This window comes from Lingula anatina, chromosome 3, assembly GCF_051362555.1.
Source record: "Lingula anatina isolate TDL-2025a chromosome 3, LinAna3.0, whole genome shotgun sequence".
Classification (NCBI taxonomy): domain Eukaryota; kingdom Metazoa; phylum Brachiopoda; class Lingulata; order Lingulida; family Lingulidae; genus Lingula; species Lingula anatina.
The window spans coordinates 17,233,027-17,258,536 of NC_141769.1; the positions used below are offsets into that span (position 1 = coordinate 17,233,027).

At 34.2% G+C, this 25,510-nt stretch overlaps 2 protein-coding genes across 2 annotated transcripts; one reads left to right on the top strand and one right to left on the bottom strand.

Moving 5' to 3' along the window:
• Window positions 1–16: 16 nt before the first annotated feature.
• LOC106180132 (anaphase-promoting complex subunit 2-like) lies at window positions 17–9,795 on the bottom strand. The gene is made up of 14 exons (XM_013564067.2): window positions 9,695–9,795; window positions 7,431–7,857; window positions 6,986–7,100; window positions 6,364–6,496; window positions 5,720–5,899; window positions 5,009–5,090; window positions 4,248–4,365; window positions 3,461–3,636; window positions 2,925–3,075; window positions 2,445–2,601; window positions 2,023–2,185; window positions 1,571–1,669; window positions 892–1,121; window positions 17–511 (listed from the first exon to the last, which is right to left on the bottom strand). Exons 1-14 carry the CDS (start codon window positions 9,767–9,769, stop codon window positions 299–301), a joined length of 2,319 nt encoding a protein of 772 aa, XP_013419521.2. The 5' UTR covers window positions 9,770–9,795; the 3' UTR covers window positions 17–298.
• Window positions 9,796–9,977: 182 nt separating this feature from the next.
• On the top strand, window positions 9,978–22,753 carry LOC106181758 (actin-related protein 5-like). The gene is made up of 20 exons (XM_013566275.2): window positions 9,978–10,009; window positions 10,736–10,843; window positions 11,347–11,435; window positions 11,867–11,971; window positions 12,400–12,511; window positions 12,770–12,865; window positions 13,307–13,500; window positions 13,740–13,856; window positions 14,110–14,208; window positions 14,438–14,518; window positions 14,917–15,048; window positions 15,620–15,769; window positions 16,106–16,189; window positions 18,998–19,106; window positions 19,674–19,744; window positions 20,122–20,216; window positions 20,880–20,960; window positions 21,201–21,318; window positions 21,712–21,823; window positions 22,284–22,753. Exons 1-20 carry the CDS (start codon window positions 9,994–9,996, stop codon window positions 22,451–22,453), a joined length of 2,139 nt encoding a protein of 712 aa, XP_013421729.2. The 5' UTR covers window positions 9,978–9,993; the 3' UTR covers window positions 22,454–22,753.
• The last annotated feature ends 2,757 nt before the right edge of the window (window positions 22,754–25,510 follow it).

Genomic DNA, 25,510 nt, shown 5'->3' on the forward strand with positions numbered 1-25,510 from the left:
AGTATATGAAAAAAAGGATATTTGGCAATACAACTGCTGCAGTGCATTTATTTTACTTGGGTATTCTTAAAGAAAACAGCAACTTAAATTTATGGTCACCCAATCATTTATTTTCAGCATGATAAAAAATTCTTTTGGTGTATCTGCATTGGTATCTTTCCTATGACATAATTCCTCAGGTACAATCTCCAGAGCTAGAAACTGATGATGCAACATTTGCCTAAATGCATGACGCCAGCGGCTGCAGGGACTGATTGGACAAGACTACATATGTACACATTCAGATACGAAAACGTCTTCAGCTACCTCCTTTTGGCAACCGGTAAACCCCTCCCGAATACAACAGTTTCTGTTCCTTCACTTTTCTATCCAGAAATGTTTTCAGTTCCTGCACACAACACTCTGACGTGGTAGGCCCCTGCATAGCAAACATCTTCAACATAGTGTGGATTCTCTCCAAGGGGAGGGACTCCAGGTTCGTTAGCATCCCAACTATGTAGGACCAGTAGACCTGTAGATAAATTTTGTAATTGTTAAGAAAAAGAGTCATCTATAATTACAGTGAAAAAGAATGACACTGAATGCATATACAAAAACTTCCAATACTGTACTGGAGCTAATTTGTTTATACAAAAGAGAAAGCTCTTCAAAAACTTTACAATTGAAAAATTGTCTTTTTATATTGCAGCAAGTTTTGCAACAGTAAAATAAGTGAATAAATATAACAAAAACAAAGCAAAAATGATGATAAAACAAAAAATTTTAATGAATAATTCAGTCACTAAATCAATCAACGGACAAAAACTGAAAATTTCAACCACAACCTCAGATAAGTGTACATCATTTTTATTAAATATTAAATTAATAAATAATTCTACTCTTGCACCATACCTGCATCTCCTCCTCGCGCTGATCATGTGACGACGCCATGGCAGACTCAGCCTCGTCTTCATCTACGACCATGATGTCGTTATGACGAGCCTTGTGTTCCTCAACCAACACAAAAGTGTCTGTTACTTCTTCTTTCAGAAGTCCCTTCGTCTGCCAGAATGTGATCTTCCTCCTTAATGCTGCACTGGGCATCTTTAACACTGCACTGAGTTCATCTACTGTCCATTTTTCTGAATGGAATTTAAGAGAAAGAAAATTAATCTGGGTATTCCCTGATAATGTGACCAAATAATTACTATTAAAAAATATTGGAGGTGTTCAATGACAGCAACATTGCTGTTTATGTAATATGTTGAATAAAAAAGTGACAAAAAGCATCATGTGAAGGAAAAAAATGCCAAAATATAGGAGGTTAAAAAAAACCCAATTAATTTTCAACACTGCTGTTAATTTTACAAATATCAGAAGAAAAATATTCATAAAAATTCATGTAGATGGCATAAAATTAACTGACCTGAAAATCCTAATGAATACTACAGGTGAAATTTTGAATAGAATAATTATTAAACATATTTACATATCTAACAATCACAATTCTCATTTTATTTCCCATGATCTATTGACAAAATTGTTGATCCAAGTAAAATGTATATTCTGAATAAAACGGCAAACATCAAACCTTTTTCTTGAAATTGCATAAAGATGGCAGCTTGAACTGGAGTGACTTTCATGTTCAATGTTTTGCTGTTCTTCAGCTCAATTTCTATATCCATCAGACCTGGGGAAAAGAAGTAATGAAGTACAATATTTGACAGTGTTTATATCAGAATGAATATGCAGAAGCAAATTGCCACACATATACTTGTATAGGAAAAAAAAAGATGAATATTCTTCTGTACAATTCTGAAAATAAAAACTGCAAAAAGAAGCTTTATTGGAACACTTCGTACCAGCAATATTCCCCTTAAATGTTAAGAAATGTTTTAACTTAAAAATACTTATCAAAGTTATGAAATTCAATGCTTTTATGTGCTGATATGATTATATTCATGATAATATATTCAAAATAATAAAAGCCGTCCATAAATACAGTGTACTAGTACAGTGTGTGTGTGTGTGTGTGTGTTTTACCTAAATGGGGTTTCCACTGCAAAGTTCTATTTCCTTTCAAAGCCTCAAAGGATTTTGTGTAAGTCTTTAAAGATGTCTGCATTATTTCTGGTAACTCAATCTTTTCTTCCCTGAAACTGGGCCAGAACTGAGCAGAAAGCACCATAGAATTCACCGGAATTTCCTGAAAAAAAGTAAATTGTAAAATGAAATGTTTCCTGAATGAGTGAATAACATGATATCAGGGTGCAGAATATTCTATAGTACTGCAATCGACTCTGATTTCCTTCCAATCTCATAGGTTTTACTTATTCTTTGTTTATGATGAATTAACTGAGCTTCCATCTGATTCATCATAATTCATTTCAAGTCAAAATCATACTGAAAAAAAAAATAAATAAATAAATAAAATAAAATAAAATAAAATAAACAACAACTAATACCTCTGCATCCTCTCTCTCCACCCCCTGTGCTTCCTCCCTCTCCTTCTGTTCAGCAATGTGAGAATTGATACGTTTGGAGTCGGCCACATCCTTCAGCATCACCTCACAATAGTGGAGCTGGGACTCACCAAATCGTAGTTTTAACAGTTCAAGATACCTGAAAATAAAATCAGAACAGTGCCTTTTTTCAAGTGAATTTTTCACTTCAGGTGGAAAAATGCTAACATACGCATGAGAAGTTTTTGTTGGCAAAGCCATACAGATACACATGCCAAAACATATTTATTGCTATATGCTAAATAATAGATATAATTTTTTAAAAATAATAATTGGGTAAATAAATTGATAAAGAAAAAAAAAAAAAAAACAATGGCGTAACCGGATCTATTTATGACACATTTGGAGCTTACAAAAGGAAGTCTTTTTTCAATTTCCTCTCAAGGTCTGATGAGGCCTAAAGATAGTGCTTCCTTTCCTCACCTAATTTCTCTCTCTGTATCATAACTGAACTGAGACAGGATACGGTCAGCCAGCAGAGTCCTGTATTCATTAACAAACAGTTCCTTACTCCCGTATATGTTCACCAGCATGCTTATTATGTCTGATGTCCTTCTGCTTTTACTTGTCTTAGCTGAAATCAAAGATCATGCAATAAATGAATGATTGTATAATATTGCTAAAGGATTTATAATGCAGTAGACTGCATAACTCCTTGATTCGAAGTATAAGTCAAATTATTGTTTATCTTGAACAAACTTTGTTTATATTACATTTTGCTTTGGTATTAGCTGATAAACACTGCTTAACTCTAATCTTCTTCAATTTTTTTTTTATCCATAATGGTTCGGGTCTACTCTTACTTATCGTATAAAATATCTCAAACTATCATTAACGCATACAAAATGTTCACTCCTCATCAAAAAAGATCACACAGAGCAGGCTACCAGAAATGTATTAATAGCATGACAATAAACATTACTAGATTAAAAACAAATCTGAGTCAGAGAAGAACAGACCTGGATCAGCATCCACAGGATCTGGCATCCAGTTTTCCCAATCCTCATCCTCCTCATCACTCTGACACGTCTCATCCAGCACCAGTGTGTTCCCCTTGAATAACTCCTCTGATAACTCATTACTGCCCTCTTCTGTTAGACTGGCAACTATACAGCGGACTGTGTCATCTCTTGATCTAGATATATTATATATAATATTATACATAGAATAACTCCTATGATAACTCATTACTGCCTTCTTCTGTCAGACTCGCCACTATACAGCGGACTGTGTCATCTCTTGATCTAGATATATTATATATAATATTATACATAGAATAACTCCTCTGATAACTCATTACTGCCTTCTTCTGTCAGACTGGCCACTATACAGCAAACTGTGTCATCTCTTGACCTAGATACAGTATTATACATAGAATAACTCCTCTGATAACTCATTACTGCCCTCTTCTGTCAGACTGGCAACTATACAGCAGACTGTGTTGTCTTTTATTCTATGTATTATAATAAATCTTTAAAATACCCTTACCTTATAAAAAAAAAAAAAAAAAAAAAAAAACTGGATAGAATTAGTCAGTTTAATGACTATTACTGGAATTTACACATTAACTGACATAAATAATTAACCTTAAGTGTGTAAACAAGACAAATACATAATGTTTCACATGAAATCACACAAACACAATATGAATTAATATACACTCACACATAAATAACCAAACTGGTTAACTTATATTATTCATTATTTACATAAAAATTCAAACTTAATTTTAACAGTTTTCCACACCTTAAATACTTCCTGACAGGCTCACAGACAAGTTCCAGCAGGACTCCAGTGGGATCCAGCACTCTGAGGGCTCTGATTGACGAGATGTAGGCTGTCAGGATGTCAGTGGTATTTACACCTGCGAAAGATAAAAAAAGAGCCAATACTATATGCCTTCAAATCCATTTCAAAATTTATTTACATCTGTGCTTAATTTCATTAAAGCTTTAAAAACTACTGCATTACGCCTTTCACATGTAACATGACAAACTGTCACATCTAACACATTTTGACTACACAACTGTTACTGACTGACTGAACTTGAAGGTAACTTCAGCATTTGTGGAAAAACAAAACTGAAATTATACAACAAAGAATTATGCTAAATGCAGAATTCGAATAAATTTCAGCTGAGGTGTCACTGCACTGGAGGCAGATTCAGGTAGTTCAGTATCATCTCTTTTCGGACTACCCACAGACAAAACATGACCCTAGTTTCTGACATCAAAATGGAGTTCCTAATATCAATGTGGTCAATACCACTGTCAACATTTACAACAATGTCTATGTCAGCCGGTCAACTATTCTCTAGTATTCACAATATGGATAATATTCATGTTATCAAGTACTATCCGAAGGAATTAACATCATTTACAGGAGTTTTTTTCTATGGTACCGCAGTTACAACAGCTTTCATATATAACACATTCAGACTGGCACCTCTTCCATTGCTAACACATACAAACTGTCACGCCTACTGCAGTGACACACTCATTTCATACCTGGATGCAGCAACCTGTTCTCAAATGCCGTCTTCAGCTCCTTCACCAAATGTCCTCTGAGGTCAGTCTTCTGAAGACATACCTGAAATAATGAAAGGACTACAAATTTACACTGACAAATTCAATGTCTTGAGACAATATATAAAGTTGCCAAAAAAGTGTACACTAAAATGAAAAAAGATTAAAGGGATACTAACTCTTCGTATGAGATCTATATTTCACAATAAAAACATTGTGAATAAATCATAGAAATATAATATATTCTGTTTTACCACAAAAATGGCAGTTATAGCTATTATTCTGATATCTGAGCTTGTCTTTAGACCACTTGACCTCCATTGATGGCTATACTCTGTTAAAATCTCTTAAGAGATTTTAACAAAAAACCAAACTTTTTAGAAAAAAAACAGGGACTAACTTTGAATGTTAAAATGGATTCATTAACCATTGGTAAGTATGGGAAAATTGTTGTTTACTCCAGGAAAATTCATTTTTTGGCCGAAACGAAGAGTTATTATCCCTTTAAATTCTTCTTCCCCAATTTAATCTTTTCTCAGTTACATGTATGTGTACAAAGTTATATTCTCTTTTCTTAGTCTGTAAATAGGAAAGACCATTGCTTACATGTGGTAACTAGAGTGATACATGTACTTTCCTATTAGTTAGAGGCTGCTAAATTTTTTAAATAAAAAAATCTCCTTCCCTTAATACCTTTAAGTCATCAAGAGCTGGTCTAGACTCAGGGAAGTCGACAATGATATTGAACAACTGCTCTATCCTAGCACGGCCATACGTATCATACAGGTAATGCTGGAGCCTGGCTTTTAATGAGCTGATGTCCTTCCCACCATAGATCAGAGTTAACCAGCCTAAGACGGTCACATCCAGCCACTGTAAGTGTCAACACAGCAGGCTTTAACTGTTTAAGATATACTACTGTTCAACTGGTGTTCAAATGTCAATCCATATTTTTTAATTTAAAAAAGAAAAATTATATTCTAACTCAAAGTGCATTTTACTAACTATTTAAGTATTACAGTAAAAAAAGTAATGTTTTTTTTATCATATCATAAACATTTGTAACCTAATTTCAAAAGAATGCCAAACATTACAACAATGTATATTATTTATACCACATAAGCACTTAGTATTGAGATCATAGTTCCTTTATAAACTTTAATACTAAATCTTATATTTTTCACTCATAAAAAAAGGCTTTACAAACAGTGCATCCTGAATAAAACCAAGTATTAGTATTTTTGTACTAATTTATCATTTCATCATTAAGAATTTTCATACTTGATAGAAGAATGAATTATGAAGTTCAATATATTTGGCAATTTGCTAGTACTCACATTCTCTAAGAAAGCCACATAGGATGTCTCAAAGTTTCCCTTGCATGTGTGCTCTATGTAAAGTTTGAAGTCCTCGTTGGTAATAGAAGTCACTGACCCTCCCGAGATATATTCTAGTAATCCTAGTTCATCACTGAAAGATAAATTCCATTTTTATTTATCTATTGGTTAGATAATCCTTGTGTATTACAGTATTCCCATTTTGGAGTCATTCTATATCAGACTCCTAAACTTTACTGTAACTATTTATACTTGCATAATATTTCTGTCAATTTGAAATTATATTTCTACCACCCACAATATTCTGACTGGTCATTTGGCTTTACCACCAAACTGGCAAAGTATGGATTTTCCTTTTTTATATATTCAGATAAAGAAGACAAGTACTTAATAATAAATATTATAAACAAAAATAAACATTGAATATTAAATATTCTAAATAAACACATAAACTTCTTTAAAAATTCTCAGAAAAACTGTGCATTCATCAGGTATGTTACAGTGTATACATGCATACATCAATTTTTGACCATTGTCAATCAAAAAGTGAACTGACTAGATATAAATTATGGCTAAGATTAAAGAGCTGAGGATTTATAATAACCACATTTGAAGAACTTACAGTTGCTTGTTAAATGTTTGAAATTTCCCCATGATACTGTCACACTGACAGCTTTCCAGGAGTTCATTACAACCCTGGCACTTGAGACTTTCTTCTTCTTCCTCCTTATCTTCACCTGATGAAGAATAATGAAAAATATTTTCCATAAAATACAAATCGGTATAATAGTATAGGATATACAAATCAGTATAAAAGTATAGGATAATCTTTGAAAATTAACTGCCATCTACTAAAAAAACTTTTCATGTTTAATTTGACAAGCACTAAAATAAATAAATAAATAAATAAATAAATAAATAAATAATGATAACACGTAACACAAAATATAAATAATAAAATTGAAAAATAAATATAACTAAATTTTTTTAATTAAAATTTCAATCTTATGACCAACTTCAGCACTGAAAAAAATCTTTTGCAGTATCTCAAACAAAACAAAACATACCATTCTGCTGATTCCTATGGTTATAAATCTTAACAGCTTGGGAGTATGCCTTGTGCACTGCCTCGTGGAAACATTTGGGAGGACAGAAGAATATCACAGCTTTGAAAACCCTCTGAGCTGTCTGTCTCACACTTTCTGGCTGTACTAACCTCTCTTCCTGGGCTCCTAAATGCTGACATATTAAGTCCAATCTTTCAAAACAAGGAAAATAACTGGACAGGTACTGATATAGTTCATCTATAGAATTGTACAGTGTGTTTACATCTGTTGTGCTAGTGTTATAGCTTTTCCAAAATCTGGTAGAAACGTTCTGCCTGATGTCTTGCTTTAGTATTTCTAGGAAATATTCCTGAATAACTTCCCCCATGCCATGATTCCTCAGAATATCCGCAGCCACACATAGTTGCTCTCTACTTGCAGGCTGATTCTGTAAGTTAGAAAATAATGAATTGCTGATCTTTACAGTGTAAATTACATTAGACTTACAGTGCAGAGTTGCCTCAGTTTTCGGCCTTACAAGCTCACGGTACCCTTACCGCTGGTAAGGCCTCATAGCAGTATGTACAAAAAACTTGAGACACTTATAAGTACCTCAAAATGTCCACGTTCTGACAATCTCTGTGGGTCCTCCGTTGTACCTTGTAGTATGTAAATCCAATTAAAAGTGTTTTCGTGTACCTTCAGGCACGAAGTTCATAAAGTTTTGGTCACTTTATTTCAGCTTCCTACTGCACCGACACAACAGCACGCCATATTGTGGTACACTTGCGGAAAGGACGACCACCTTGCAAGGTTGACCTCGAAATGAAGTTGACCTGTTTCACGTTTCCAATGTAAACTTTTAGCGCCCTCGGGTGACGAGTTGTGAAAAATGGTGTTTGATCCATGTAGGCAACCTAGCTCCAGTTTATAATGTTTTACAAGCATTTGGCCATCCATTTGCGCTTCTGACGAATTTGGCCTACCTTTGCCTTAAAACCTACATGAAAAAATATTTGAGAAATTTTATAATTATAGTATTTTATAGCAATAAAAATATATTTAAAAATCACGTATTGTTTTATATTTTTTAATTATTAGTAGTATTATATTTTCGCCCTTAATCAAAATACATACATGAATTACATTAAAAGGAAATTATTTTTACTTATTTTTTTAATCAATTTTTTTATTTTTTTATTTTTATTTCTTTGTTTTGTTTATTTATTATTTTATGGATGACATGCTCGAGCTCTGGTGTTCCAAACACTCCTGGGAGAGGACAAAAAATGATAAAATAAAAATAAATAAATAAATTGCAGCTCAAGTCAAAAATACAAGACTGGAAATGAAAAATGAACCGCAAAACGAATAGGTGTCATTCACTCTGGGAACATCAAACAGTTACCAGTCATTTATTTCATTTTTGCATCACACTAACGACTTCAAGGCCTCTGTACACCTTAACCTCTTCCTCAAAAGAAATAAAAATAAATAAATTGAGAAAAAAATAAGTAAAACATTTTTTCCTTTTAATGTAATTCATGTATGTATTTTGATTAAGGGCGAAAATATAATACTACTAAAAATAAAAAATAAAACAATACGTGATTTTTAAATATATTTTTATTGCTATAAAATACTTTAATTATAAAATTTCTCAAATATTTATTCAAGTAGGTTTTAGGGCAAAGGTAGGCCAAATTCGTCAGAAGCGCAAATGGATGGCCAAATGCTTGTAAAACATAAACTGGAGCTAGGTTGCCTACATGGATCAAACACCATTTTTCACAACTCGTCACCCGAGGGCGCTAAAAGTTTACATTGGAAACGTGGAACAGGTCAACTCCATTTCAAGGTCGACCTTGAAAAGGTGGTCGTCCTTTCCGCAAGTGTACCACAATATGGCGTGCTGTTGTGTCGGTGCAGGAGGAAGCTGAAATAAAGTGACCAAAACTTTATGAACTTCGTGCCTGAAGGTACACGAAAACACTTTTAATTGGATTTACATACTACAAGGTACAACGGAGGACCCACAGAGATTGTCAGAACGTGGACATTTCGAGGTACTTATAAGTGTCTCAAGTTTTTTGTACATACTGCTATGAGGCCTTACCAGCGGTAAGGGTACCGTGAGCTTGTAAGGCCGAAAACTGAGGCAAAGTGCAGAGGCATATACAGTATCTCATCATCTGTCAAGCCAACAACTGTACGTCTGCCAACAACAGATATTTAGTTTACATATTTAGAGAATAATGCATCCGTTTTGTAAAATGTATACCTACCGGCACGTTTTGTGGGGAGAGGGCACCAGTAATAAAGTTCCAAGCAGCATTGACATTTTCAACAGCTACCGCCATTTCTCTGTGTTTACCAATGTAGCCGGTAGGCGGTGCTTCGAAAAATAAAAACACAAATAACTATTTACCAGCATTATTTTTAAATAACATATAGAATTTCAATAAAATATATTGAAAATTGCAAATTTTATGTAATGCTGGGATACAATCACTTATTTATTTACAAAAGTTGAGAGTTCAAAGCTTTTCTTGTTCTTTTATATTAAAGTTCGAAAACGAGCAGCATGGCGGCACCAGAAGGTAAGTTTTCAGTAATCGGCTGAAATTTAGTGGATTCCGTCCTATTTAAGCAAGTTTAAGTACAAACAAAGATGCAAAATAATTATGCAGTATTTTATACATCATGTGATTTTTTAATTTATTTTTTATTTATTTCGAAATCAACTTAAGACGCCTGGGAATATCGCGAAGCATGAATTTGGTTTTGGTCTTGTTGTTTACAAAGCCTTAAATCATTAACTCATCCTAAATGTAGCCTTGGTTACTTAAAAAAATCCCTAATTATCGTGTGTTTTGCTGTGGTATAAAAATGTACAATAAGTAGCTGTGAATAGTAACTAATGTACATTTTGCTCGACTAGTATAATTTATTAAAAATACTGTTTTCCCGTTTACTATGAAATTGACTTTGTTTGTAACAATTTACTATATAGGGTAAAATATAGTCTAAGAAGCAGGTCATACCAGGCACTGATGCTTACTTGTACACAGTTGATCTTTTCATAAAATTTTGAAATTTAGTGCTAGTACAGTGCTATTTTTCAACTGTTTGTTTAAAAAAAAAGAACATTGGGATGTTGCAGAGATGGGTACTCTGTGTAGGTGTACAGAATTGCATCACATCTGTAATGAAATATGTGGTAACTTACACTTGTATTATCTATCAGATATCTAGAAGAAAAATGACATTTCATATATAAGAACTAACTTGTATGTCAGTCGATCCATTATTTGACGTTCTTTCAGATGATCCCCATGTGTTCACTTTCAAAGATGAAAAACCAAGTCCAGATCCAGTCTTTGAGTATCCAGACTCACTCAGAGATTCACGTATCCCACTGATCATAGATAATGGTAAAGTGCTTGTATTAAAGTAACCTTGCTCAGTATTGATTGTTGATTAGAAAAAAAAATACCATAAACCATAAAGCACATTCAAGTAAAATACTGATGCAAGGATGCCAGCCTATCACATATTCCATCCTCTTGTAAGAATCCTTTTCCTTTCTCTTCCATACAAATGTGTCAAACTATATACAAAAGATCTTAAAAGGAAAAAACTAGCCTCATAGACATCTTACAATATATTAAAAGTCATCATATCTAAAGAAAAATGTGTGATCACTCACTGTTTTAATTTTATGAAAATTAGTGGTATTGTGTAAAATCATATGTGGTAATCTGCTTGTAAGAAAATTTTGACTTTATACAGGCTTTCTCTAGAATTGTTGTATGTTTTAGACTATAAGCTAAAATTTTATATTATTTTAACATGGATATCCAATATAACTTACAGTATTATTTTGGCTTGCTAAAACTTTTTGCAATGAATGATCATACTGTTATAATGGTTTTAGGTTCCTACCAGTGCAGGGCAGGCTGGGCCAGTGATGAAAAACCAAAGATGATCTTTAAAAACTTGGTGGCCAGACAGAGGGGGAAAAAGGTAATGTGTAAACCAGGGGTGGATCTAGAATTATTTTCTGACAGTCTTCCAAATTATATTTGTTGATCCATCCTCTATTACTGACTGTCTTCTGACAGAAGAAATTAGTCATTGTCAATGTAAACTTAAAATTTAACTGTCACCTGGAAGACCCAGAAGACGACTTCAATCTGCCCCTGTAAACTGCCAATATTCTGTATTGAATGTGAATGAAGATCTGAGAAAGATTTGGGTAACTTTGTCACCACACCAGACATGTATTTCATGCTGATAGATTTACTTTTCATGCATGTGAATATTACTTTTTCAACTTTCTAGTTTTATCTTACTTCTTATATTTAGTGAATAAGGAAATATAAAGGACAGAACTTATTTTGAATCATAAATCGCTAAAATGTACAGTATTTGTTACTAGTTTTGCATTATTTCAGGATCTAGATGCTCTGATAGGAAATGACATAGGAAACCTTGAGGTTATGAGATGGCAGCTGAAGAGTCAGTTTGACAGGAATATTGTCACACAGTTTGATCTACAGGTTAGTAGGAGCAATAAATAATATAAGTATCCATTAAATAAATATTTTGCATTACCTAATAAAACAAGACTTAGTGTACACTTTAAATTGTCACTTTTTGCTTTCCATTTTGATGTTGAAAGAGAGTTCTGTTGAGAAACTCGGTCGCAGTGGATGGAATCGGTACAATACCTTGTGAAGCAAAGAGTTGCAGTTGTTTGCTCACTTTTATCATATTCCGTCAGTATTTATTTATATTTTTTAATCAGCTTGTTCTCAACTTTTAAGTGTATGTTCATTTTACTGAAAATCTGTTGCTCATTTGTGAAGACACAAATGTGAATTTCCATACTTTTAATACTTGAAAACTTGAGCAAGTTATGTTGAATGTTTGAACTTTCTTATAAGTGCTGCATACCCGTTGACCTATATTCATGACCTAATTCCAGGAGCAAGTTCTAGATCACCTGTTCTCCCACCTTGGTATCAACACCCAGGGCCAGGTGGACCACCCAGTGGTCATGACAGAACCTGTCTGTAACCCCAACCACTGCAGGCAACGTAAGATTTGGCTTCCTTTGAGAATTCTTGTTGGCTAAATAAATCTGTAAATAAGAACTCCTCAGCTTATTATCTTCTTGTGTCAAGCAACCCAAACCGCTGTAGGCAACGTAAGATTTGGCTTTTCTGAGAATTCTTGTTGGATAAATAATTCTGTAAATAACATCTCCTCTTTTTATTATCTTATTGTGTCAAGTATCTTGTTGTGCACAATAATTTTTAGAGATGGCCAATTATTTGAGAAAATATCTTTTTCAGAGATGTCTGAGCTTCTGTTTGAGGGATATCATGTACCACAAGTGGCTTATGGTGTGGATTCTTTATTTAGCTTTTATAAAAATCATGCAACCCCAGGCAAGTAGTTTTTTATTTACTTCTTAAAATATTTCAGTTCCTAGATAAGCACTAGAAATGATTAAGAAAGGGTAAGAATATTTTTTAAAAAATAATTGTTTTTCATCATTATCATAGTAAAATATAATTTTGCAGTGTGCAGTGATAATCATATTTTCCATATTTTAATATTCAAACATTAAAATGTTTGATGTATGATCTGAGGCTAGACAAAGTCATTTATCATTAGACTGGTCAGATATCATATATTCGCCATATATACTGATTAAAAGAAGAACAACAACTTATAGTCAGAATTGCTTTGCTTAAACAACCATGATGTAGCATGATGCTTTTTTAAAACTATTTACTTTTTAACATCTTAACAGACAAGACAATATTTAAAAAAACTTTTTCACCTCTTTAAAATAATAATTTATTTTAAATTTATGTTTACTCCAGAGACCGCTAATGGCATTGTTGTTTCATGTGGCTACCAGAGTGTCCATCTCCTGCCTGTGAAGAATGGAAGACTGGACGCTGGTCACTGCAGGAGGATCAATACCGGCGGCTGCCATCTGGACGCCTTCATGCATCGCATGCTGCAGCTGAAATTTCCTGGTCACATGGCAGCTATTACTCTCAGTAGAGCTGAGGTAAACATGGCACGCTCTTTAGATAGTTAAAGTTGTCTTACAAAATACTGGATGTGAATTTATAACCACTCAGATGCTTTTTTTTTTGCCCAGTGTGAATTATTAAATGCAATATTTTCATACATTCTTAAAAAGAGTAAAAGTCATTACTATGTATTTTTCATTTTGCAAAAGAGATTCTGCAATATCTTTTACTTGTATTTTAAAGATATTTCTCCTATGATAATGTTATTCATTAGGAGCTAGTAAGAGAGCATACCCACATGGCAACAGATTACATAAATGAGTTAGAAGAATGGGCTGATGTTGACTATTATGAGGACCATGTACACAAAATACAACTTCCATATACTGCAGTAAGTAATACTGGTAGAGGATATGTCTGTTGTTTACTCAATGTATTCTTACCATCTGCTTACAAGCTCACATGTAAGGAGATAAGTAAAAGAAGGGTACTCAAACTTGTTATAATGATTGTATTAATATTATTCAGGTCTGCAACTCAGGAGAAAAAGAATGATTGATATGTAATAAGTGGATAGATGTGAATTTAAAAAATGGTGCAGTGCAAAAATATTACGCTAATGTGAATTTTCATTTTTTTTTCAGCAACCAAGCAATACATTAACTGCAGAGCAACAAAAAGAAAAGAAAGAACAACAGATAAGAAGATTAAAGGAAATTAATGCCAAGAAGAGATTAGAAAGGGTAAAACATTCATTTTAATATGTTTATCTTTACATTGTGCATGAACTATTTATCTTATGTAAATGAACAGTCATCTTACTTCACTGATTATAACAACATTGATTTATAAAACAAGCTTAATGACTATACATTTTATTTAAGAACTGTAGTGACTGTAAGTTGTTGAAGGAAGGGCTCCTTACCTCTCTCTCTATCTCTGTTTATTTAATATGTCCCATAATATTTGCAGTTGGCAGCAGACCAAGAAAGACTCCAGCAGTTGATGAGTGTTCAGGAACTGATGGCTGATGATGATGAAGAGGCTTTCAATGTGAGAATTAACCAGTGTTTGTCATGTTAACGCTTAAATGCTGATTGTTTGATAGATTGCTTTTTATTTTTTTCTCTCCTCTGTTTAACTTTTTAATTACTGGATTTAGATTTATGCAATAAATTAAGTATTTTGTTTTTAAATTACCATCTGATTGCTGTGAAGGTCATTCTTACATGCAAGATTTGTGCTTTAACATGTAGTATGTATATGCTTAGCAAATATGATAGTGAAAACGAATTAAAATTTTTTTTTAGTTCATAATTTACAACAATCACACTGTAATTGACTGGTTTTGAGGATTGAGTGCCTGCATGCTTGAGTGCGTGCATGCTTGCACATGTTAGTGTTTGCGTTTAATTACTGAAGTAATGATCCACACAAATACCACTTTTCAGAAAGCTTTAGATGACTTAGAGTTTTCTGACCCCATGGAACTGCAGGAAGCTATTAATAAGCTGAGTTCCTCTATACAGAGAGCTAAGGACAAGGTGATGGGGGTTCAGACACAGAAGGAAGAAGAACCGGAGGTCAGTAAACATGTGATTGAACATTTTTGTTTAATCTCAGACAGTCACTGTGAAATTTGATAATGAGATGTTTTGATTATCAGTAGTGCAATCATTTTTTATGAATAATTCCCTTCTTGTAAATTTATCATTTTCTAGGGATGAATTTATTTGAATTCCCATGAGTTGAAAGTCCTGTGCCAGTAATAATATTGTAACATTAAAAAAGACTGAATTTTAAATATATTTTGAACACTTTCATCATAAAGTTTGTTCATCATTTTTAGACTGTTTTACGTCTCTGCTTTCATCAGTTTTGTCATTATTGATGGCTTTGCAGCCTTCAAGTTGTTTAGAATAAGAAGCAATACATCTTCCTTTGACACAAGCTCTAATATAAGATTTTACGTTTAAAATGAATTCTATTAAATGTTTCACTGCACTGAATAATTTGGTAGTATTTGAATAATCTGAGTTCCGAGAATTTTTTTTTTGTTTGTGAATGTAGAACAGAATGGTTTTAACAGTATATTAAAAATATATATTTTTTTATTCATTACAAATTCAGGATTTTTATAAATAATATTTCTAGACAAAGCAACCCGTATATGACCTCTTGGACACTCCTGATGACATGCTGACTGATGACCTGCTCCAGAAGAAGAAGAGACAACAATTCCTCAAGGCTGCAGCAGAGGGCCGAGCCAAGGCCAGGAAACTGAATGAAGAAAAGAGAAAACAAGTAAACTGATGACAATTTTGAAATAATCTACTTTGATACCAAAAATATATTCAACTTTTTTGCCATATGTTAAATATTCAATTTAGCATATGTAATATGAAAAAAAAACTTCTTTAAACTCTGTGCCAAATCCACTGATTTGAAAAAAGAAAATGACAAAATTGATCTGTTAGTGACACCAGAATTATTAGACTGGAACAGGGATGATGTTGAGTGCACCAGATAATTATTTCAATTATCTACAGCATGAGTGTCTCAGTGCCTGTGCTTTACACCAAATAGTTTCTGATTTAAATGCAGGTGAAATAAAGTGGTAATTATAACAATTAATTTCAGGAGCTGATGGAGGAAAAAAGAATGGAAGAAAAGAGAAAAAAGAACTTCCAAGAGTGGCTGGCAGAAACCAGAAAGAAAAGACAGGTTTGTAATGCCCAAATTTTTACTTTGTGTACTTACTGATGTTGGAAACTAGGCTCAGTTCATGTGGAATGATTGTACATGTTTGAAATAATCCTTTTTTTTATAATAAAAAATGAGAAACTTTTGATTAATTTTTATGTACAGACACAGATGTGTCTGTACATATTGCCATCACCTGCGTCTGTCGTCGTCGCCGTCGCCGTCGCCGTCGGCGCCGTGCACTTTCCTTGTAAACACGATAAGTGGAGGGCAGTTTTACTTTTTGGCTTTATATTTACAGAGCTGATGAATATTCATAAAACGCAGGTCAAGTTCGAAAATCAGCATGATCGGGCCATTATTGTAGAAGTTATGCTGTTTTTTCACTTTTCAGCATATATGCAACACTGTAAACACATTTAAAGGAAAACCGATAGGCCTGTTGTCATGAAACTTACAGGAGTACTCAATCTTACTAAAATGCAGGTCAAGTTCGAAAATCGGCATGATTGGGCCACTATTTTAGTACTTATGCTGTTTTTTCATTTTTCAGCATATATGCAACACTGTAAACACAATATAAGAAAAACAGATAGACCAATTGTCATCAAACTCACAGGAGTGGTCAATCTTTCTAAAACGCAGGTTGAGTTCGAAAATCAGCATAATCGAGCAATTATTTTAGAAGTTATGCTGTTTTTTTACATTTCCTCAGATTCAATTATTAGGCATGTTAACAGTCTCATTATTTAACTAATAAGATACGTAAAAGTGTTTGATTGACATATCCTGCATCTTTACAACATTGTTAGTTGATTTTGTAAAAATGATGGTAAACTTGTTATCGTGCATTGTGTAATAAAGTTTCAAAAATGGAAATAAACTCATATCATTGCAGTTTGTCAGATTGAATCATTCACTATGTTCAGAATCTCAGAATGGAGGAAAATGGACATTTAACACTGCTCTATTGATATTTTTCCCATCTCATCAATTTTCTTAGTTGATCATATAAAGATGGCAGTAAACTGTTAATTTTGTTTTATGTTAAAAATTGTTAAAAATGGAGAAAAAAAAACATTTCAGAACAGTGCTGTCTTGTTTACAATTTGGCATATTCAAGTTGTGACTTTGAAGTTCCATGGGCCTGAAGACCTTTGCTAGTCACATTTTCTGAATATCCATAATACTAATATTTTATTATTAAAAAATTGATGGTCATTATGCTGTTAAACATTATGTAATATTGCATCAAAATTTGAAAAAAACCTATTTTGTGCACTGCTTCCATGATGACCATTTAAGAAAAACCCTGTCACTTCAGAATCTCAGAATGAAAGAAATTGGATGTTTAACACTGCTCTATTGATATTTTTCCATTCTCATCAATTTTCTTAGTTGATCATATAAAAGTGGCAGTAAACTTTTAATTTTGTTTTATGTTAAAAATTGTTAAAAATGGAAAAAAATAACATTTCGTAACAGTGCTGTCTTGTTTACATTTTGGCATTTTCAAGTTGTGACTTTGAAGTTCCATGGGCCTGAAGACCTTTGCTAGTCACATTTTCTGAATATCCATAATACTAATATTTTATTATTAAAAAATTGATGGTCATTATGCTGTTTAACATTATGTAATATTGCATCAAAATTTGAAAAAAACCTATTTTGGGCACTGCTCCCATGATGACCATTTAAGAAAAACCCTGTCACTTACTGCTGTCGGTTACTGTTCTCAAACAGTACAGAAAATATATATAGATGTGTCTGTACATATTGCCATCACCTGTCTGTCGTCGCCGTCATCGCCGGCACCGTGCACTTTCATTGTAAACACAATAAGTGGAAGGCAGTTTTACTTTTTGGCTTTATATTTACAGAGCTGATGAATATTCATAAAACGCAGGTCAAGTTCGAAAATCAGCATGATCGGGCCATTATTGTAGAAGTTATGCTGTTTTTTCACTTTTCCGCATATCTGCAACACTGTAAACACATTTCAAGGAAAAACCGATAGGCCTGTTGTCATAAAACTCACAGGAGTAATCCATCTTACAAAAACGCAGGTCAAGTTCGAAAGGTTGTTCTAGGTGTTTTTCAGTTTTATGCACCTGGTTTTAAAATCATATGGCGATTTTACGACAATTGTTTACTATCCAATCAAGGTGACAGCCGAGCGTGGGTTCATCCTGTCGGTATTCTGACTGATACTCCAAAATGCGATCTGACACACACCTTGAAAACGGGTGTGGTCCGATATATACCGGTTAATTCAGGATCCTTAGGTGCCGAGTCTGGTAGTTGGGTAGGCCTGACCATGTTACTTAGGATTGCCAAACTTTCAAAAAAGAAATACAGGACTAAAATGCAGCCTGAGTTGGAAAAGCAGTCTAATTGGCTTCTTTTTCTGGAAGTTATACATTTTCAAAGTGTGAACTTGAACTCCCCATTGGCCTGAAGCCTTATGCTTGTTACACATTTTACTCACATTGGTATTACCTGTTGAGCATAATTAAAATTTGATGTTGAGTTTGCAGTTTAATATAATGTACTTTTGCATCAGAATTGACAGTAGCCTATTTTGTGCATAGTTATTTCCTGCTTTTTGTCTGTACATTTGACAGCTTTGCTGCCTTGTTTAAAGTTTGCTACTGATTTTGAAGAAGATATTATTTGCTCTTTGGTCAAAATTAAATAGATTCTTTAAACAATAGCAGGAAATGATAGTAATAAATAAACAGTTTGTTTTATTTCTGAAAGGGAATTTTTACTAAATCAAATAATGTTACATGAATTTGAGCTTTGACCAATGCTGCATACTTGATACAGGTTTTACTGGACAAAAGGAATCAAAGAAAGCAGAGAAAGTCAGACATGGCAAAGCGAAGAACTTTTGCCTCACAGCAGAGGATGAAGATTATTTCACAGCTAGCAGAAGGTGAGACAGATACTGTTCAAAAAAATAAATAAATAAATAAACAAATAAATAAATAAAAAAACAGTCAGTTCCTTGGCTTAGTGTTTCCATGAGAGTGCTATTACACTGCTCTTGACAGGGTAAAATGTGACCATGTAACCTTGGTAATTAAGTTCTTAGCAAGGAAATCTGACTTAAGCTGTTTTTATTTTTGAAACCGGGACCAGAATACTTATCTAGAGAATTGTTACAGTATTAGGTGTTCCAAAATATTGTTTGCCACATCAGTTTTTAATCAAAAGTGCCCAAGGTCACACATGGGCACTGCACTGCTGTGACCTTGTCTTTCATACCTGTAAAAAAACATTAAACTATAGAACTCTGTAATAGCACACTTGACTAAGTCTACTGTAACACAAATTAGAAAAAAAAGCAATTATATTAACTATATTTATACAATTTTGATAAATTTGCCATGTGTATATCCTACAATAAATTTTACAGTGATGTGTTTTTATTATTGTCACAATTTGAGATAATTATTATTTCAACAATCCATTTCTGTTAAATGTTATCTTTATTTTTTAGGTGAGAAGAAAAAGAAAAAGGAGGACACTTTTGGAATGAATGATGATGACTGGAATGTTTACAAAGAGATAGTAAGTACTGACAAATTATTTTCAATCAGATTAAATTTATTGAAAATATTTCAAAGATTTGGCCAGTGTTTTCTAGTCTTGGCTCACATGCCTTTTATGTGAATCTGACTCAGCTGGTTTAACTTAAACTAGTGAGCTTCTTCTTCAGAAAGACACTGCAAATAGACAAATAAAGTGAAGTTGACATTTTGCATTATAAAAAAGGATCTATTGAACATTTATTTAACAATATACTTTGTTTCCAGTAACTTGGTACCTGTCCCTTTTGGGTATCTCTGTTTTTTATTATTAATCAAAATAATTAGCTGCTGTATTCTATTGCATTTAATTCATTGTTTAGAATTAAAGTTCATGATTGCTCTCTGTGTTTGTTTCAGAACATCAGGGCAGGAGACAGTGACTCTGAGATGGAACAAGAACAACTGGAAGAGCTAGAAACTATGCTGAAGGAGTATGATGAGGAGTTTGCCAAGTAAGCCATGTTATCAGTTTGTAAAATTTATGAAACAAAAAAATCAAAGGCTTTTACTTTTAATGTTGTTGTTTTTTTTTTATTTACTAGTAAGTTATGATCACATTGTTCAGAAAACTATAAAGTATTTGTTTTTTGATTTGGTTAGGAATTAAAAAAATATTTATTGTAAAAGCGCATCATAGATTTGTTAAATGTATTAAATGATCATGCTGATGATAAAATGCCTACCTCCTCTCCCATATTAGTACTAGCTACAACATGAGATCTACATGTTCAACATGAGCTGTATGCAGCATACAAGAACTTAATTATATTCAGTTGCAGCTGAGATGTAATTTGCTCTTGTATGTTGCATACAGGGGATGACGAGTAGTTGTAACTGAGTTATCCCAAGGCTGACATTTTGAACAATAGGATGAAGGCGTGTATTTAAGTGCACCTAAGCGAAATACAAGTAGAATTATCCTATTGTTTAAAGCACCTGCTGTGGGATAATTTAAATTATTTTACCCAAAAGGTCTTGGTGCAGATTAAATTTAAAATCTTGTGGGAAGATCATTATAACTTTTGTAATGTTTATCTTTTTTTTGTTATTTCAATCATCTGTATAGTCTGTTAATTTAAATTTTGTTTCAAGTTTTCTTAATTTTTTATTTCTAGAGACTGTGACCCACAAAATGGTGATGGTGTGTTTGACATAGCTGAGTATTATCGTCTCCATGTTAGCACAGAGCAGATCAGGTTGGAATTGTTTTACTAGATGGAAATTATGTTCTTAATAGAGATCCACATAAAGCTTTAGGTTGGCCTTTTTTTTTTCCTTGTAAAAAATCGTCACATAATACACTGATGAATTCATCTACAATGAAATTATCTATGTTTATCAACTTCTGCTAGAAATTTACTCTTATTTCCATTCACCTATGGGTATATGGTTATGTAATAATTGATTTTATATTTTTCACATTTTTACTATTTCAGAATACCTGAACTGTTATTCCAGCCCTCAATATTAGGAATGGAGCAGGGCGGTATTGTGGAAACGCTGGACTTCATTTTAAAGAAGTACTCCCCCCAGGAGCAGCTAGACCTAGTTCAGGTGAGGCCGTTAGAAGTGAAAGCAACTGTCACTAGGGGGCGTTCCAAGACCTCCACCAAGGAAAATGGCGATAACTGAAAGGGATATCAGAAACAACTATTCTTTTTCAAATTATATTAGAAAAGCAGGTGCAAAATATTGCTATCAAGCAAAATAAATACATTTTACCTTGGATATATACAAAATGAAACTACCTTTTATTATTGATACATTACATCTAATGGTTCAGAAGTTATTTTTCAAATAACAGCTAAAATTGAATTATTACCTCTTCATTATTTCAATGTCTCACAAGACAGGAATGAGGCTGTTATAATACCTTAAAGATCTTCTTAGGTGAAGTTATTTGGATTTTTTTGTTTTTATCTATTCTCCACACTTTTTACTTTTCAGTATGTTTTTTTGACTGGAGGCTGTGTATCCTTTCAAAACATGAAGGAAAGAATGGAGAACGAGATAATGGCTATCAGACCTTTCCAGTCTCCATTTTCTGTTCACATGGCAGGTAAGAACTTACACATTTTGAGGCAAGTTTCCAGTGAAGATGGACTGGACTTGCTCAATATCTGATCAGCAGATAATCTAGGTTCTGTTTCACATACATACACATAAGGGATGTAGAGTAGTTGTAACTGACTTATCCCAGGGCCAGTGCTTTAAATAGTAGGATGAATGCACTGAAGCAATAAATAAATTAACTGATCAGAATGAATAAGTCACGGCAGGCATTTGAATGTATTTTATGTTCACATTAGAATATATACTCCATATAACTTGCATATTTTAGCATATGGAAACTTTGAGTTTGGCAATGTTCATATCAGTGTCATTATGTTGGTGTTTATTTTATATCCAAATTATATTTTAGAATTTTCTCCTTTCTAATCAATAAGATGACAAATTAAATAAGCAGAATCGGGCAGTATTTTGTTGAATTATATTATTTAATGATTTTTGTATTGCAGAAGACCCAGTGCTGGATGCTTGGCATGGCGCCAGGAAATGGGCCCTGTCGTCTGCTCTGAAGGTCTGCAGCATAACACGAGCAGAGTATGAGGAGAAAGGAGGAGAATATTTGAAAGAACACTGTGTGACCAACAGATATATTCCAACCCCTGTACTTGTACCAACATGATGCTTATGTTGTATTTTCTGAAAAGCTTTTTTTATTATTTTTACACGGAACATTTGTAAAGAATGCTGTCTAATAAGTTTGGGGTCAATCAGTGCATATTCATGGGAGAAGCAGCCAATAGATGCCCGAAACTGAAAACTCTCTCTAGTTCTGGAACAGACCTCTTTTTTGTTGCATTTTGTAGAGCTTGTGAAGTGCAATACTCTAGGTGGTAACCGTTTTTTTTTGTTTGTTTTTCATACGGAAACATACAACGTCAAAATATTCAGTGGTGAAAATAAAATGTGAAACACGCCAAAATTAGCAGAGTTACGCCCACAGTTACAACTTAACTTGAATAGGAGGTCTTTCACTGGCAATCTTACTGTGACCTTAAAATGGACCTTTGACCCACTTTTCTCTGCAGTCTTCAAATTTTCCGACTCATATTTCCAAAACTGGCAGAGATACGACCATAGCTACTATTGAACTTGAATAGGAAGTCATATGCTGGCAATCTAACTATGACCTTGAAATTGACCTTTGACCTTCCCATGAACTATACTTTGCAAATTTCTTCACGCTTACATCTCCAAAACTGGTAGAGATACGCCTGGTAGAAATACTTTATCAGCACTTACTATCTCTTTGTAAACATTCCAGTCATCATCATTCATTCCAAAAGTGTCCTCCTTTTTCTTTTTCTTCTCACCTAAAAAATAAAGATAACATTAACAGAAATGGATTGTTGAAATAATAATTATCTCAAATTGTGACAATAATAAAAACACATCACTGTAAAATTTATTGTAGGATATACACATGGCAAATTTTTACGTCTGGTCGGGCTTGTTGCTGTCACGTTTCACCTGTCCCCAGTAATTTTCCACTGCCCCCTCCCCCCCTCCAAAAAAAAAAAAAAAAAAAAATTGTATAAATTTCTCAATATTTAAGCTGGTTCCTGAAGGTGTGTATACACCCGGTGATTATGGACAGTGTTGCATGTTGTCCATCATTTCGAGGCATGCTCCGTCATTACAGGCTCAATACTACAACAAATGCCCCTCAATACTCAACATCGGCCCGAACGAAGCCATATTTGATAAAACCCCTTTACACTGGACGGCGTCCTTTCTCTATCCTTGAAACTGGCCAGGACGCCATTGGACGCTGAAAGAACGCACACAGAACGTTCAAGTATCGCCGAAGACGCCATGGTGGCATGTTCAAAACAATCGCACAGAGAACGCAAAGGATGGACGCTGAAAGGTCGCTCAAGGGACGCAGAGAGGACGCACAAGCATCGCCGTGGTCGCAGAAAGGAGGCACAAATATAGCTTTGGTTGCAGAATGAATACTCAATGATCGACCAGTAGTAAAGCCCCCTTTACACTATACGGCGTCCCTTCTGCGTCCAGCAGTTAGGCCCCATTTGAGGGTTAAAGAATTATAATACTTTACGTGCCGACAACTGGCCGATCATTGAGCATTCATTCTGATACCAAATCAATGCTCGTGCCTCCTTATTAAGACCATAGCGATGCCAAATTTCATGGTCGCAGAAAGGACGCCGTCCAGTGTAAAGGGGGTATAAGCACGTAAAATGCTGTTTATTTTCACTCTCAAACGGGGCCATCGGTAAGGTATTCATCTCCAGAGACAAGAAATCTGAGGGTATAGCTTGTAATGGTCTCATACTAGCTTCCAATTGGTATTTTTTTTCTAAAATTCTTGAACCGATCCATTTTTGGAGGTAATTTTAGAGCGAATATTTTGCCTTTTTTTTTTCAAAATACAGTTCTTGTCGCAGTTTTTGCAGAATGCGTCTTTTGACAACGAACTCAAACATTCTGTGTTGTGTCACGCGGCCTTTTTTCGTCTTCGGTGTCTGCATGCCTATCATTCTTATAAGGACAACAATGATCATGTGGCTTATTATCAGCCCATGCAGACCTTGCATTACAGATGTTTGAAAAAAGAATTTTATACCTAATTATATGTTTTGTTTTCTGAAGATGTTCTTAATTGGGTGACCGGGTTACTGATAAAGAAATATAAAAGAGTCAGAATATATCGAAGAACGCCCAAACAACGCTCATTGGTCAAGCAGGAGGCAAAAAGATCGCGGAATGGTCGCCACTGATCGTCGGTGAAGGTACAGAGAACGCAACGAGGACGCTCAGCGGTCGCCCAAACATCGCAATGGACGCCGTAGGCTGCACAGGAGGCGCGCACTGGAGGAAGGCAGGTCGGTCACTGGACGCACAGGTCGCTCAGTAGACGCACAGATCGCTTGCAGTTTTACACAGGTAAAATCAAAATTCGGTCGTTCAAAGGACGCACAAGGGACGCAGAGGCCTTTACACTAGGACACAATTTCATTTCTTTGGCGACCATTCGGCCTCCTGATTACATTTTTGATCGCAGAAGGGACGCAGAAACGATGCCATCCAATGTAATGGGGCCTTTCAGGGCGTGATACGAAGATCCTCATATACTGGATAATCTAGGATAAAATGTTTTTCATCTTCAACACATCCTAAATCACATACTAAACAGCTAAAACAAATTGCGCTAAATACTTCCCCACCTTTAATGATTTTGTGTTTTCGCACCATAAAAACAGCAGCTAGAATATGACGACTCCCGCTTACGTCATATATACCAAATCACATAATCATCAGAAGTTAGTACATTATCCTTTAGTCGCTATGTGCAGAATATAAAAGACGACACTGCGCGTGACTACGCTTCGCCCTCATGTCACATCACTCCTACTTCTAGAATTGCACTCGGTGACACACGATATGAGGTAGTGGTTTCTTACCCCTAAATATAAGACTAAAAGAACAGTACGTTGTATGCAAATACATAAGTTTTTACTTACATTACGATGTTGTCTTCGGTATACACACTGTCACACGCACAAAAACAGTGAGATGAATGCAGCAACGGCCGGAAAATCTGAAGACGACCTGAGTCGACCTCCCAACCCAAGGCCGCACATGCGCGGCAATAGCTCGGCCTGAGAGATTTAAAGTTGGCATTGCACGTTTTCTACTTCTGTGATTGTATATC

What these genes read in the sequence shown, in the direction of transcription:
- LOC106180132 (XM_013564067.2), bottom strand. Translation starts at nt 9,769, where the DNA reads ATGGCGGTAGCTGTTGAAAATGTCAATGCTGCTTGGAACTTTATTACT. An exon ending in CAAACATTTAACAAGCAACT is followed by an intron (nt 6,497 to 6,985) that starts GTAAGTTCTTCA and finishes TTTATCTTTCAG; the next exon opens with TGATGAACTAGGATTACTAG. An exon ending in TCCTGTGGATGCTGATCCAG is followed by an intron (nt 3,076 to 3,460) that starts GTCTGTTCTTCT and finishes CTTTGATTTCAG; the next exon opens with CTAAGACAAGTAAAAGCAGA.
- LOC106181758 (XM_013566275.2), top strand. An exon ending in CCCACTGATCATAGATAATG is followed by an intron (nt 10,844 to 11,346) that starts GTAAAGTGCTTG and finishes TAATGGTTTTAG; the next exon opens with GTTCCTACCAGTGCAGGGCA. An exon ending in ATGAAGAAAAGAGAAAACAA is followed by an intron (nt 15,770 to 16,105) that starts GTAAACTGATGA and finishes AATTAATTTCAG; the next exon opens with GAGCTGATGGAGGAAAAAAG.